The sequence below is a fragment of the Argiope bruennichi genome, chromosome 8 (genome assembly GCF_947563725.1).
Source record: "Argiope bruennichi chromosome 8, qqArgBrue1.1, whole genome shotgun sequence".
Lineage (NCBI taxonomy): Eukaryota > Metazoa > Arthropoda > Arachnida > Araneae > Araneidae > Argiope > Argiope bruennichi.
Window position 1 is genome coordinate 4700790 of NC_079158.1, and position 14177 is coordinate 4714966.

Consider the following 14177-nt stretch of genomic DNA (forward strand, 5'->3'; position numbering starts at 1 on the left):
CAGACCACTGCCTCTCGCGTGCTCACCAAGGCATTCGAACAGGGGATATCATCAGATGAGGGTTCAAAAAAGGCCCCCCTAACCACGTTTCCGAAATCGCTGGCGTAGTCGGGAGGAGAGCTTCGATACCTCACGTAGCAGCCTGTTGCTGCACAATTGGAGTGGGAGTCGTAGCTTCTGCAGAAAGACGAAATTCCGGAAATAGACAGGCTGCGCATTATTGTGTTCTGTGAATCAAACCATTGATTTTGGAAGAAGCATTTCATTCTTTCCAGACCGGAACATAAAATAATGACGCAATATTATTTCATTTCGATGATTTTTTTAAAACTCCGGAAATACAAAACAAAAGGGGGGGGGGAACCCACAATTGCATACTTAGTTATTATTTTGATTGAAAGCTCATTAATTGTAGATATGTCACCAAATCTGACGTCTTCCATCCAACCCAGCATCATTGTACGTTCTCTTAGGGGAAAACTCAGCCAGAAGCACCGAACCAATTTTGAAAATATTTATTTTGCATGAAAGTTTATGAAATCCAAGATATATCATCAATGATCACTTACCTCTTCCTATTCCAACCACTCTCTGCTTTTGGAAGAAAAAAAAATTGAAAAATTAATTCCGCATTCTCTTCAGTAAAAGCCGACAAAATTTCGCAATCTCAATCATTGTATCGATTTGATTTACTAATTTCCTTCACCGACTTGACAATTTTGCCACTTCGAAATAAAATCAACCAATCAATATGCACTACGCACTAACCGCCTGTAGCCGACCAGTTAATTTGCTAGGATTAATGATTGTTGAAAATTTCAATTGTTTTTTCAGAAAATTATTTTTAAGCTTGAAATTCAATTTTGATAGCCTATCTAGGGGTCCTGAGTTTTTATATGAAATGATTGTAGTGATTGGATTTTGAAGCGTTAGGAAATAAACGTTCATAGATGGCGCTAGACAACTAGCGTGAGTGTAATTAAAAGAGTGATGTCATTCGAGTGTTTGCTCTTGGAGGAGAAGGAGTTACTGAGCAGAGTAACTCTAGCGAATCTGCAATAAATTTGTTAAGTTTTTCTATTTGCCTAATTTTTTCAAAGCACTCACGAACCAGCCACGACAATGATAATTCATGAAATCGGTGTGTCAGATATTTTATGTAGGTCTTGTGGCTGCTCAACACTATGAAGGTTTTCCTCCCTAAAATATGTAGAATGTTGTAGTTTTTTTTTTTTTTTTTTTTTTTCTATTTCTCTCGAAAATATACATGATTCAAAGCAGAGGACCATTGATGACGTAGATAAATGAAAATGCAAATGTTCGTTTGCTTAAATCTCTGAAAATTCTTCATAGATTTGTTTCAAAGTTTGACACAAAACTGCCATTTGAATACGCGCGCGTTTCTATGTACTTATTATACAGATGTCACAACTGTGACTGATAAAAACATGCTTTTAAAACAGCGCCATCTGTTCGGCGTAAAAGCAACACGCGCTTTACTAAATATTTTATGATTTAATTTCAGTATTTCTCATCGTCTTATTAAATTGAATCATTATATATTTTGATTTAATTACTTCGTGTGACATTGCGTTGGAATTGAGCTGTGTCGTTTGCCTTAATATGTATTTCGTGAGTATAGTTTATTTTTTTTTTCTTTTTCATTGTCTTTCGTTTTCTAGTTGCTTTACTTATTTTTTTAGTGCAGTTGGCAGTAGAATTGAGTTTTGTCGATTGATTTTCATTTGAATTCAAACTGTATCGGGATATCGATACCTTCGGAGCGATATGTTCAAGCGGATTGAAATATTTCGTTTCTCATTGTATTGAAATAGAGCTATGTCAATTGGTCTACGTTTGAATTAGTTAATCTTAGGAAAGTTTAAAAATTTTAAAAACTGCAATAATTATGCAATAAGAAAATCTATATAAATAAAAATATAAATGTTTGTCATGATTTAAGCTGTTGCGAAACTTTTCCGCTTTAGGTTTGAAGTGCCCAAGCTTTAAACACGGAAAGCGAGTAGAAAATCGTTTGAAGGACGCAAGACAGGAAAGCGAGTCGATTGGCAATGTGACGTAATTAAAGAAACTGCGACACGCAGAATGCACGCCATGCATTCCAACCAAAGTGAAGGTTTCTTTCATCGCATGCTGTCGGTAAATATGCCTGGTCCAACGACTTTCCAGCGTTTGAGAATTGCCAATAGCGTCATGCATGCCACTTTCCTCAGTGCATGTCAAGTTCTGAATTCAGATGAGAGCGACCGCTACTGGGATGTATTAGTGACACGCGCGGCACGTCACATGAAAATCGAATTCATGCATTGTTTGCAATGATGTCAATTGCTCTTCATCATTTCCAAGAGATTTATGGATAGAATATAAATTACACGTGGTTGAAGATATTTTCCATCGTATATGAAAGGAAAATTAAAATATAAACAGGGATTTCACAACAGAAATCTACGACGAAGCGTTGATAATAATAGAATATTTGTGCTTACAAATCGCGAACAAAATTCTTAATGAATTGAAAATGCCATGACCGAATCAATCTGTTGTTGCTTGGTTCGATGGAGAATAAATATTCGATAAAGAATTGAATAAAGTGACAAAAAGTGTAATCTTTTATTGTATGTGTATTCAAAGATTCCTAAGCTAACGCTTGAGCAAAAGACGTTTAAGATCATATAATGCAACGGTCATTACCGGTTTTGGAGAAATCTTAGTTGCGCCAGGAGAAATTAGTAAAACGCTTCTAATTAGATAGATTAGGACAGCAATTCGATTCCAAAATGACATAGCCGTAGCTCTTGCGTCCTCCAGATTAGCTGCGGCATTGCTGTCATGTGGAAGAATGGCTCATTCTGTTTTGAAATTGCCATTGAACATGTAATTTATTGAAATTCTAACGTATAATATTTCCAAAGCATCCGGCATGAGGAAAGTAGTATAGAATGCACACTTATTGTTTAAGATGAATGCACAATGGCGCACAAAAAAAATCGCTCGAGACTTGCTTTCCAGTATTCAAACCAATTTTAAGAATGGCGGTTAGCTGAGTGATCCATTTATTCTTGCATCTATGATCAAAGACACCGACGAACTTAACAATATGACTTTGTCTAACATTCAAAGCGAGGCAGTCACATACAAATCAGTCGTCGCTGTTGTGGAAGAAGATGAGACTGTTAATTATATAATAGAATTTATGAATTTAATCAATCTGTCTGGGATGCCACAGCACGTATTGCAGTTGAAAATGAGTAAGCTAATTATCATGCTTGCGAAATACCAGAAACCCATAACTTTGCAATACCACGCAACTTGTCATAAAAAAAGACCGTCATAGAAACAAATTTCTGCAGGACTTTAAAAGGTGAAGATGTCCTCGTTTTTGAATTCCTATAATTCCAGCTGATATTTCATATCGATTTAAGAGATTGTAATTCCCATTTCGATTGACATTTGCAATTGTCATCAACAAAACCCAAGGCCAATCTTTAGAATTGTGCGGTTTAGATCTAGACTCGGATTATTGTTCGTGTTGTATGTTGAATATTCTAACCAAACAATATCTGTACATGCACAGGCATTGTAACAATAAAAAATATAGTATGTCCAGAAGTATTCAGGAAATAAACGGATTAGAAACAGGCTCTTTCTCTTTTCTTTCTTTTCAATTTAACCAGAATGGGCCCCAGCAATGCGTGACCAGGTATGGTTGGCATGGAATAAAATTTTTCGAAATTGGTACAGTGGTTGAAGCTGGAGAATATAGCTTTTTGGTTTTTCCCCTTATTTTAAATGTATAGATTTTTGGGCGAACAGTTGGTTGTCAAAGGGGCTAGTAAATATAAAAATATAAAAATAAAATTTTAAAAAAATAGAATGAAAACTTATTTTAGTTGAATATTTTAGTTCAATCTCTATAATTTAGTTCATTTTTTACCACAATAAGATGCAATTAGTTAAATATGATAATTCAAATAAAGCATAACATTTGCTTAAGCTGCCATAATATATTGCTACGGAAATCATCCGATGCATTTGACCTAGTGTATGCGGTCCAACAAGCTTGATAATGGAAAACGAAAATTTATTTCGCAAATATTCCAGATAACATGAAATACAGTCAATACAAACACAATAAAAATATACTCACAAATCAGTACTTGTAGGGATTAAAAATACAAGAGACAAAATAGAAAGAAAAGAAAGCAATAACAGGCATCGTTCACAATAGAGATGTCATTCTGCGAAGATAACTTTGTTGAAATTGGCTTGTTTGGAGCGAACTTGAGGGTATCTAGCTTCCTGAAAGGTTGACATCACTTGGAACTCTGAAAAGTTTCCAGATCTAGATTCCCAATGAATATAGAGATGTTTTTTTTTTGTTTCTCCAGAACCATTATTTTTGTCAATAGAAATTGCTAATTTTTTTTCCAACTCGTCTCGTAATGCCAAGACCGAAAGTACTTGACTTATCCATTAAGAATCTCGGTAAATTTCTCTCCTCAACAACAAGATTAATATAGCAGGGAAGTAATATTACAGATTCGTAATAACATCTCAAATCTCCCAGATTCTGAGTTGCCGGGAATTAATAACGCCAAGACGTTTATCAAGCTTTATCATAGACAATTACTTGAATAAGACAACATTATTTGGATTCAAAAGTAACATTTAAATTCGTTACAAAATTCTAGAGAAACTTTTTAAAAATATATGCGATTTACCGTAAATACATGCGAGAAAATTCGTATATTTTAGAATTGAGCATCTGCTGGTACTAAAATCCAAGCCGTTTTCTAGAAAACCATAATCAGTGCAGAATTCGAAATACGATACGGAATGCTGAAAAAACTTCTGTCGCACGTATACGTATGTGGCAGAACGCTGCTTAAAATGATTGCATTCGGATTTTTAAAGCGATTAAATGCAGATTAAATTATTAGTGAACAGACAGTGGAAAAACTTTATTAAAACCTTACATTTGTACATTGCAGTAAATTGAGATCCCACATCCAATGGCGTTTTGTTCTATTTAAAAAAAAATTAAACTGAATTTCTTTTCATTATTTAACTTCACTGTTATGGTCGAATTTCGAGTTTCATTGCCGCAGATGTAAAAAGATGCCCAGTAAAATTTTGAACTTTCCAGCCGCAGGAGTGAAGGGTGAAAAAAGTAAAAATAAAAATGAAGGTGCCTATCGATAATGCATCGCCTTCGGCTCCTCCTGCAATTATTTCAAAAATCCGTTTATTGGGTTTCGGGAACTCTTATTTCCGAAACAAGATTTTACCTGTTAAGAAGCAAAATATAAAAATAATTCAAATTAGCGTTTTACAACCACATCTGCGTGTAAAAATCTATTCGACGAAATTTTTTTTAGAAATTAAATTGCAGCTCTGGATATCTCGGTTATTCTGTGGCATGTAAATGAAGCGATGGTGCCTTATCATAGGAAATCGACAAGATAAAGATTCATGAGCGAATACATTTTTTTAAAGCATAGCTCCGACATGAATTGGAATCGAAGCACATGAAACAGATAATGTTTATTGTAAGTGCAGAAAGTTTTAAAATTTGACAATGGGTAGTTTGAGTCGATCTTTTGAACATCTTTTGCAGCACTACTCATTTGTTGTTTTGTGTAGTGCAGCACCATTTATAATTAATTTAATTATAATTTATTTAATTTGGGTAATTTATATGACCATGCCGTTTGGAGCTTCTTTGTTTTAAAATGCAATGATGATGTCCGCTTCTATTTATCAGGAGCGGCTAACAAGCGAAACTTATATACGAAGATATAGGTTTGACTAGCAGAAATCCTGTTGAACTAAACCAGAGATCACTTTATAGTTGAAAAGTTACCGTCTGTGTACCACGCATAATTTGAACATACAAGTCCTTTTTTGGAAAAAGGATGATTTTGTAATAAATTTTACATCAGATCGTTATTGTAAACCGCTTTATTTTTTTATTTTTTCAAAAATTTTCTAATTTGCTCTCGTTCATAACCTGGAAATCATCTGCGGGTAGATGTGAAACCACAAATGTGTTAACACCGATCAGTAACTTCGGAACATATAAAGGTAGCAATAACGCCGGAAATTCACTTCGATTCCATAGATTCCACAGATGTATATAGAATTTCCGAGAGGAACTTGACAATTAATCTCTTTTAAAAGCAATAAGGTTCTCGGTTGTTGGGTAACTTCGAAAGATGTTCCATAATTTTTTCTGCTGTTTGTGATTATCAAGACAAGCTTCATTCCACCACGGTCTGCGAATTTTTTTAAACGTGGGGAACTTTTTGGAACAGTGGTATTTGCGACATTTATTATTGTATCAATCACTGCAGAAGGCAGCCCAGTCTGCTCGTTGGAAAAGGTAACATTGGGGGCGTGCAGTCGCATTACCTCCATCAGCATATGAGACGACAACTGGGAAATGGTCACTATTGTATAAATCTTTTTCAACAGAAAAGGTCATCAATGGCAAGAGTTCTGGAGAGCATATGGCTAGATCAAGGGTATGGAAGGTACGTGTGAGTCCATGAAAGTAAGTCTTCACTATTGAGCAAGCAGAGACAGTTGTTAGAAATAAACTTCTCAATCTGACGCCCACGAGAATTCGCGTTATCCGAACCCCACAACGTACTATGACCGTTGAATCTCCAAGCAGAATGAAAGGCGAAGGAAGCAGGTCCACCAAGTTGTCAAGATCTTGTTGACGTATGATATCACTAGGTAGTAAATATATAGAACAGACTGTGACCAACGTTCGTGTATGAACCTGCATAGCCACAGTCTGAAGAGAAATATGCAAATTTAGAGGTGTGCTCGGATACAGATTGGATGTGAAGATACAGACACCCCCAGAACATTTGGCTCCAGTGTCTGCATCTTGCCGAACACAGTTATATCCACGTAATTTGATGGCAATATTGGATGTCATGAAAGTTTCTTGGACACCAATACCAACAGTTGTGTTTGAACTTGTTAATGATGGTCTTGATATCAAACAGTTTGGACCGAATGCCGCGACAATTCCAGGAAACGAAGGTACACATTAAGAAAGAGATTTTGATGGACAAAGATAATGTTCATTTGTTGGAGTTGCAAAATCTTCGCAACTCATCCCGAGATCATTTTCATGCTCAGAAGGATGCAACTTTATATCGGGGCTACTGGGCATGCCACAAAAGATGGACGATAAGTCCTTATGGACAACACCCTGCGTCGCCAGCCCCAGAGCGACAGAATTTTTTGACGTCACTGCTTTTGGGAGATCTTCACTGGGAGATGGGATATCTTCACTGCTTTTATCTTCAATGGGAGAAAGGCATCGTTTCGCTAATCGTAACGTGAGCGATGATTTTCTTTGATTTTCGTTTAGGTTTCTCTCTAGTTTCCGTAGGAGGTTCAGGGTTACTGCTGATGGAGTTTTGCAGTGTCTGAATGAGAGGTTTTAATATTATCTTTTGTTTTTGCAGATTGTTTAATACAATTTGCACATGAACAATTAGCGCAAAACGTTTTCTGAACTACGGAAGCATAAGTAATACCAGGAGTAGAAGTCTGAGCTTGAACTCTACACCTGGCTTCAGGATAAGTTATATTTTCTTTAATTTTTTCTGGCTGCCAACGCGGGCAGGATCTAGAGTAGAACGTATGATTATCACCGCAGTTCACGCACTGTTCAGGTGCCACACACTGCTGGCTATCGTGACCTTTTTCTGCGCAGCATGCGCAAGTGTCGGTTCCACGGCAATTAATTTTGAGTGGCCAAAGAAAGCGTTGGCACTTGAAACATCTGAGTGGATTCGGGATGTAGAGTTTAACAGGTAACGTGATATAGCCGGCATAGACATGTTCAGGCAATTTAGGAGATTTGAGTGTCAGAATGTGCTGCTTTGTTTCAATTATTTCACCATCCCTTTTGATAGTAATGCATTTTACATTTATTACTCTCTGGGGTCTCATATCCTCTGTAATTAATTCGACACTAAGATTGAAAATTTCACCACAGGTAATGACCCCTTTGGATGTATTTAGTGATTGGTGAGGACTGTAACTAACTCGAATTGTTGTTCAAGCTTTCAGCATTCTGGGCTTGTTTTCGAGTGTTGACCTCTACCAGCAAGTCACCAGACCTCATCTTTTTAATTGAATTCAATTCACCAACAGTAGCTGTGATTGCCTTTTGCACTAAAAGTGGAGACACTGTCTGAAAAGTTTCGTTTTTATCTGATAATCTCTTTACTATGAAATATCTATCAAAATGTTATTCGAAATTAAAATTTGCAGAAACAATGTGACGCCCACTAAAGGAACCCTTATTGCGAGGAGCCATGCGATTGTATGAGATTCATGCCCGACAGCACCGGCCACCACGGAGCCCAACAAGTGAAGGCAACCACCGACTCTGGACACCTCCGACCTCGGAGCTTACCCTAGTGCTAATAGGTACCTATACGCTCGGAGTTACCCCCGGGGACAGTGACCACCCTTAACGCCAAGCCCAAGGAGTGACCCCTTCGCTTGATCCTTAGCAGACTAACCACTCAGGTGGTTAGGTACCTGCCGATTGATACACCGGGAACCACAGTGCACCACCCGTCTAATGGGTCACCACGCACGGCCGAAACGTGGGTTTTTGGCTGTCCATGAGAAGCAAGAAGCAAATAGAGCGGTGTCAGCTTCTCATGGACAGCTTCCTCGTTTGCCGTCGAGGGAAGGAAAAAACACAGCAGAGAGCAGAAGGCGTAGAAGAATGCGAACTGAAAGGGAGTAAAGATCCCTGGGAACCTCGGGATTGGGACACCCGTACTCACCTATAGTGGTGAGCCTCTGAGGGGACAAATGCATATGCATTGCTATTATTATTAGAAGAGATTTCCTATATTTAGATTAGCAACAAAATATGAAGGAATATTTAAAAAATTGTATTCTAGCAAAATCTGTTTCTAGTTTTGCACTAGGCCTAGATTTCATTTAATATTAATAAAGGTGATTTGTTTCAGTTTTTGGTCGCGTGATTGCCCTGAAGTGTCAACTCGAAATGTGAATGCGGAAATGCGAGCCCCCCTTTCAACAAATTTTATTTTCTCCGAAGTTGGCTCTGCGTGGAGTACGAGAAGAAACGATCCCGAGAGAAACATTCCGGTAATTCATGGCCCATTTCTGCTAACATATGACGCAGAGGAGAGCGCCTTTATGGTTCAATTCAGACGCCAATTTTTCACTCCTTTTCGGAAGGGAAAAGCTGTAATCAGCCCGGTCGGAAAGGGGGACGATTTTCGGAAAGCTTATCAAATTTATTAACGGCTAAATAATAGATTTAAACATCTTTTCTTAATGAAGTAAAAATTAGACAGGATTACATTAGTTTATGGAAAATAAATTAATTTTTTAAAAATTAATTTAAAAAAGAAATTAAGGCATAATGGAATAAATGTACTGACATTCATTGAAGATTCAATATATCATTAATAAAATTATAACTCCTGTTCAATGTGATCTTTCTTTCAGGATTTCACAATTGGGCATCAATGTTTTAATTTTTTAAAAAATCTAATTTAACCAAGAAATTAAGAATGCAACTAGAAGATATTTATTCTTGTATTAAAATTATTAATGCAGATTAGAAAGTTTAATATTCAAGTGCAATATTAGAAACATAAATTATGTTCGAACTAAATGTTTATTCTTTTGAATCAAGGGTTTCAGTAGAGGCTACCAGAGAGTTATTCATTTCTACAACTGAGCATCTGTCAAGAAGCGAAGCTATTCTAGAAGAAAAGCCTTCTAAAAAAAGACAAGACGCAGTTCCAGAAAACATCGTTTTCAGAGTTATCTAATGGTTAGAATATCTGCGGACATAATAAGAAATGGAAATTCTATGCTTAGAATCGTGGGTTGGTTGGTTGGTTTGATTTTATTGGCCCAAGAGCCATATTTGGCTATACTGCGCCAAACATATGGTAGATAAACAAGATCAAGGTGCTATAACGTATGGTGGTATAGTAGTAGCAGGGATTAAAATCTAAAATCACTTTGAAATTTCTCAAACTGAAGTCTAAAAGTCAAAATATAGCTTGTTAAAGCCAATTAAATCTATTAAAAATAAGTGCAAGTTGTAAAATATTAAGATGCCAAAAAATGTATAAAATCTCAAGTGTGAAGAATAATAAATAAAACAAATATGCAAGCCATGCAGATAAAATGCTAAAACACAAAATTATAACTAGAAAAATTTGAATTTTCAATATACATATGTTCAATTAAGATTAACAGTTAAAAAATGAAACCTGTCGGGAAAAAAGGAGCGATAAAGCTATATATTTTTGTGTTTTGTGGGAATAATGTATTTCCACTTTTCGTGTTTTTTAGAGAGTGGGGGAGGCGAGCCCTCCAAATCCTCGGACATATTATATTCAATTATATCCTCTTCAGACGCAGAGGTGGAGCTCATATCAGCATCGGCATCAGATTCTTGAAACTGCACATTCTTTATTTCATCCGAAGGGAAAACAGTTGTAAAATTAGAAGTACCAGGTAAAGGAGTTTTAACAGGGCAAACATTAGTAGAAACCTTCATGGTTGAAGCTGCATTTTTAATTACTACAGAATTGGGCATTAAACGAGGGGAGGTGGTGTAAAATTTACTAATTTTTTCTACATTAGAAGTAATGTTTTCTTTAACTGGAGAATCTTTTTTAAGTTTTTTCCGATTTGTAACAGTTTGAAAACCTCTTAAATCAGGTAAAGTGGGAGCATCTTCGCAGATTACTGCAGGAGTTCAGTGGAAGAATTCTTAACATTAGTTGATGGAGATGGTTTCGAAGCAGAAGTGCATAGAAGTGTATTTGTGCTAGAAGTTATATCAGCTGGATCCCACTGAGTGGATATGATTGCGGATAATTTTTGGACGACAGAAGCGTAACTATTTCCAACTTTAGGGAGTTTAGACTTAATAAGTTTACGGGCTTCCTGATAAGATATTTGATTTTTTATCTTTGTTGAAATTATTTCCTTTTCTTGTTTCCAAGAAAAGCAGTTTCGGGAAAAAGAAGCATGATCTTCTTTGCAGTTAACACATTTCTCTGCTTTAGTACAGTTAGTGATGTCATGGCCGACTTCTGCGCAACGGGCGCATGTTAGTGTCCCGTGGCAAGAAGATTTTGAATGTCCAAAACGTTGGCAATTGAAGCATCTCAAAGGGTTTGGTATATAAGTTCTTACAGAAAGACGCATATATCCAGCTTTAATATAATCTGGTAAATTAGAAGAATTGAACGTTAACACAAGATGCTTTGTGTTTAAGAGTTTGCCATCCCTCCTTACAGTAATACGTCTTACATTGGTCACTCCCTGATCTTTTAGTTTTTCAATAATCTCTTCAATCGAAACATTACACAATTCACCGCATGATATAACTCCTTTGCATGAGTTTAATGATGGGTGAGGATTAACTTCTACGGAAATAGTTGACAATGACTTAATGTTTAAAATTTGTTTGGCATATCCAACTTCAACCAAAAGATCGCCAGATCTGAGTTTCTTAATAGATTTCACTTCACCTAGGTTTCCAGTAATACCCTTTTCAACAAGAAAAGGAGACACACCGTGGAATGTTTATTTAGAGTCTGAAATTCGATGAACAATAAAGAATCGTGGAAAATTGTTTTGAAAAGTTAATGCATTGTTTGAACGTTTAGATTTACCCATATGACATTGTTAAATTTTCAGGCCCGACGGCACCGCCCACCATGGAGCCCAACAAGGGAAGGCAGCCACCGGCTCTGGCCATTCCCAGCCTCGGCGCTTACCCTAGCGCTAGCCGGAACCTATACGCTCGGAGTTACCCCCGGGGACAGTGACCACCCTTAACGCCAAGCCCAAGGAGTGACCCCTTCGCTTGATCCTTAGCAGACTAACCACTCAGGTGGTTAGGTACCTGCCGATTGATACACCGGGAACCACAGTGCACCACCCGTCTAATGGGTCACCACGCACGGCCGAAACGTGGGTTTTTGGCTGTCCATGAGAAGCAAGAAGCAAATAGAGCGGTGTCAGCTTCTCATGGACAGCTTCCTCGTTTGCCGTCGAGGGAAGGAAAAAACACAGCAGAGAGCAGAAGGCGTAGAAGAATGCGAACTGAAAGGGAGTAAAGATCCATGGGTACCTCGGGATTGGGACACCCGTACTCACCTATAGTAGGTGAGCCCCTGAGGGGTAGAATCGTGGGATATGAATGAATTACTTGAAACACAAAGGAAACATTTGAAAAAAATAATTGCAAATGTTGCTAAAAATTGTCATATCTGTTGGAAATTTATCATCTGTGATTCTTCCTACGACATTCCTACTACTTAGCGTAATGAATAACTCGATATCATAAAAGAATTGTGACAATGTTCTCCTACCGCTGTTACAACTTAATCTTTTGAATGATGACAGTATATCAATAGTCACTTATAGTGTCGGTGAATTAATTGTACAGGTGGTTATGTATCCACGAGAAACAAATGTACGAGTGTGTTTAGAACACAGCCTTCCTCCAATGCTTTTTCTCCTCCTACAGGCTAGATGGACGCGCTGGTGCCTATAGGCAATAGCATTCTGCTTGTGGATAGGAAACATTCTTCTACAAGATGAATTTTTATCTGCTGGATCTTTAATGCATTGGAGGAGATTGTACCACCAACTTATAGATGCACTAAATATAAACGAAGCGCTGCTTTATATCCATCAGAGGATGAAAATGCATAATCATGTCATAGACCATCGCTGATTTGTCGAATGTATTAAATGATGTACTAGGGTAAGCTCCAGGATTTCGGTCTGCTTAAAATTTATTTTAATCAGAATTGATATATATATATATATATATATATATATATATATATATATATATATATATATATATATATATATATATATATATATATATATATATATATATTATGTGCATAGCGCTGATAACACGCAAAAACATTAAAATATAAAACACTGAATGTAATCTAATCCCTTGAAAAATGAATATTTATGAAATAGAATAGGGTTTCCATCTTTTAATACCAACTGCAATCCGTCCGCTGGCACACAATTTGATTCGAATTTTTCTTCCTAGCGTGCAGATCTTAACAGCACTCCATATACCAGCATAAGGTATCTTTGAAATCATCTTATAGAAGTCAGTGTAATAAATGATTCAATAAGCGAAAAGTGAAAGATATATAATAATATAATCAACACAAAATCTGTTGGTGACTGTCTTCAGATTTTGAAGAGCCTCTGCATTTTCTAACTCTATGAATAGGAAGAATCCTTTTGATGTATCATTTCTGTATGTGATGACGATGGCTCACATCCGCAACACACCAGTTTAGTTAAATTTGGCGCTCATTTCATTTCAGAATGCCATAGTACAGATAGGATAGGTGTGGTCGACCACTATCCATTTCCAATTCTTCGAGCTGGCATCCTTCTTAGGGGACGTCCAATCCCTCCTTCGACTGTAGGAAAACGGTATGTTCAAAACCGTCAAGTGCACGTAGTCACCGCTCTCTAAATAAGGTGCATATTTTTATCTCTAAAACTGAAGACGAGTTTCAAATTTCGGATGTAAACGGTCTTTGAGTCATGCATAGATGAACGCATTAACTCAAACAGCTGGCTAAATGCAAGAATTCTGGTATAGTTAACAGGAAGATGTTCTGTTCCACAAAGCACAAATTATTCTTTTCGCTGTGTTAGTGAGCACTCTCGCTATTTAAAAGAAATAATAATGCTTTCAATGCGAAAAATAAATCAATATTCTTTATAAAAAATGTTTTTTTTTAATTTCCTCCTCCGATAAATAGTCTGAATAAGCGCTGATATTTAATCTTTTTTTTCGCCTGTTGTCTTTCAGACGTCTCGTACGACGAGTACGATCACCACCCTCCCCGCTACCGTCCCCAGCGCATCAACGCCCTCTGCCGGCTCACAAGTTTCTCCAAGTCGGAAATCAAGCTCATCTATCAAGGATTCAAACAGGTGAGAAATAATCCCTGTTTCTCTTCCGATCTACTTTGCATCGTTCTGCAGCGAAATATTTAACTTGAAGTGCGAACCGAATCCTTCTGAAAATGCTGCCATGCATTTTTAATTATACA

The 14177-nt window shown here is 36.9% G+C and overlaps 1 protein-coding gene across 2 annotated transcripts in view; it reads left to right on the top strand.

Annotated features, from left to right (window-relative positions):
- Positions 1-14177, top strand: part of LOC129981490 (calsenilin-like) — a 220610-nt gene that overhangs the window by 128459 nt on the left and 77974 nt on the right. For both annotated transcript variants that reach the window (XM_056092341.1, XM_056092342.1), the window contains exon 2: positions 13934-14058. In XM_056092341.1, the coding sequence (XP_055948316.1) occupies positions 13934-14058 (125 nt within the window). The remainder of the gene's footprint in view (positions 1-13933; positions 14059-14177) is intronic.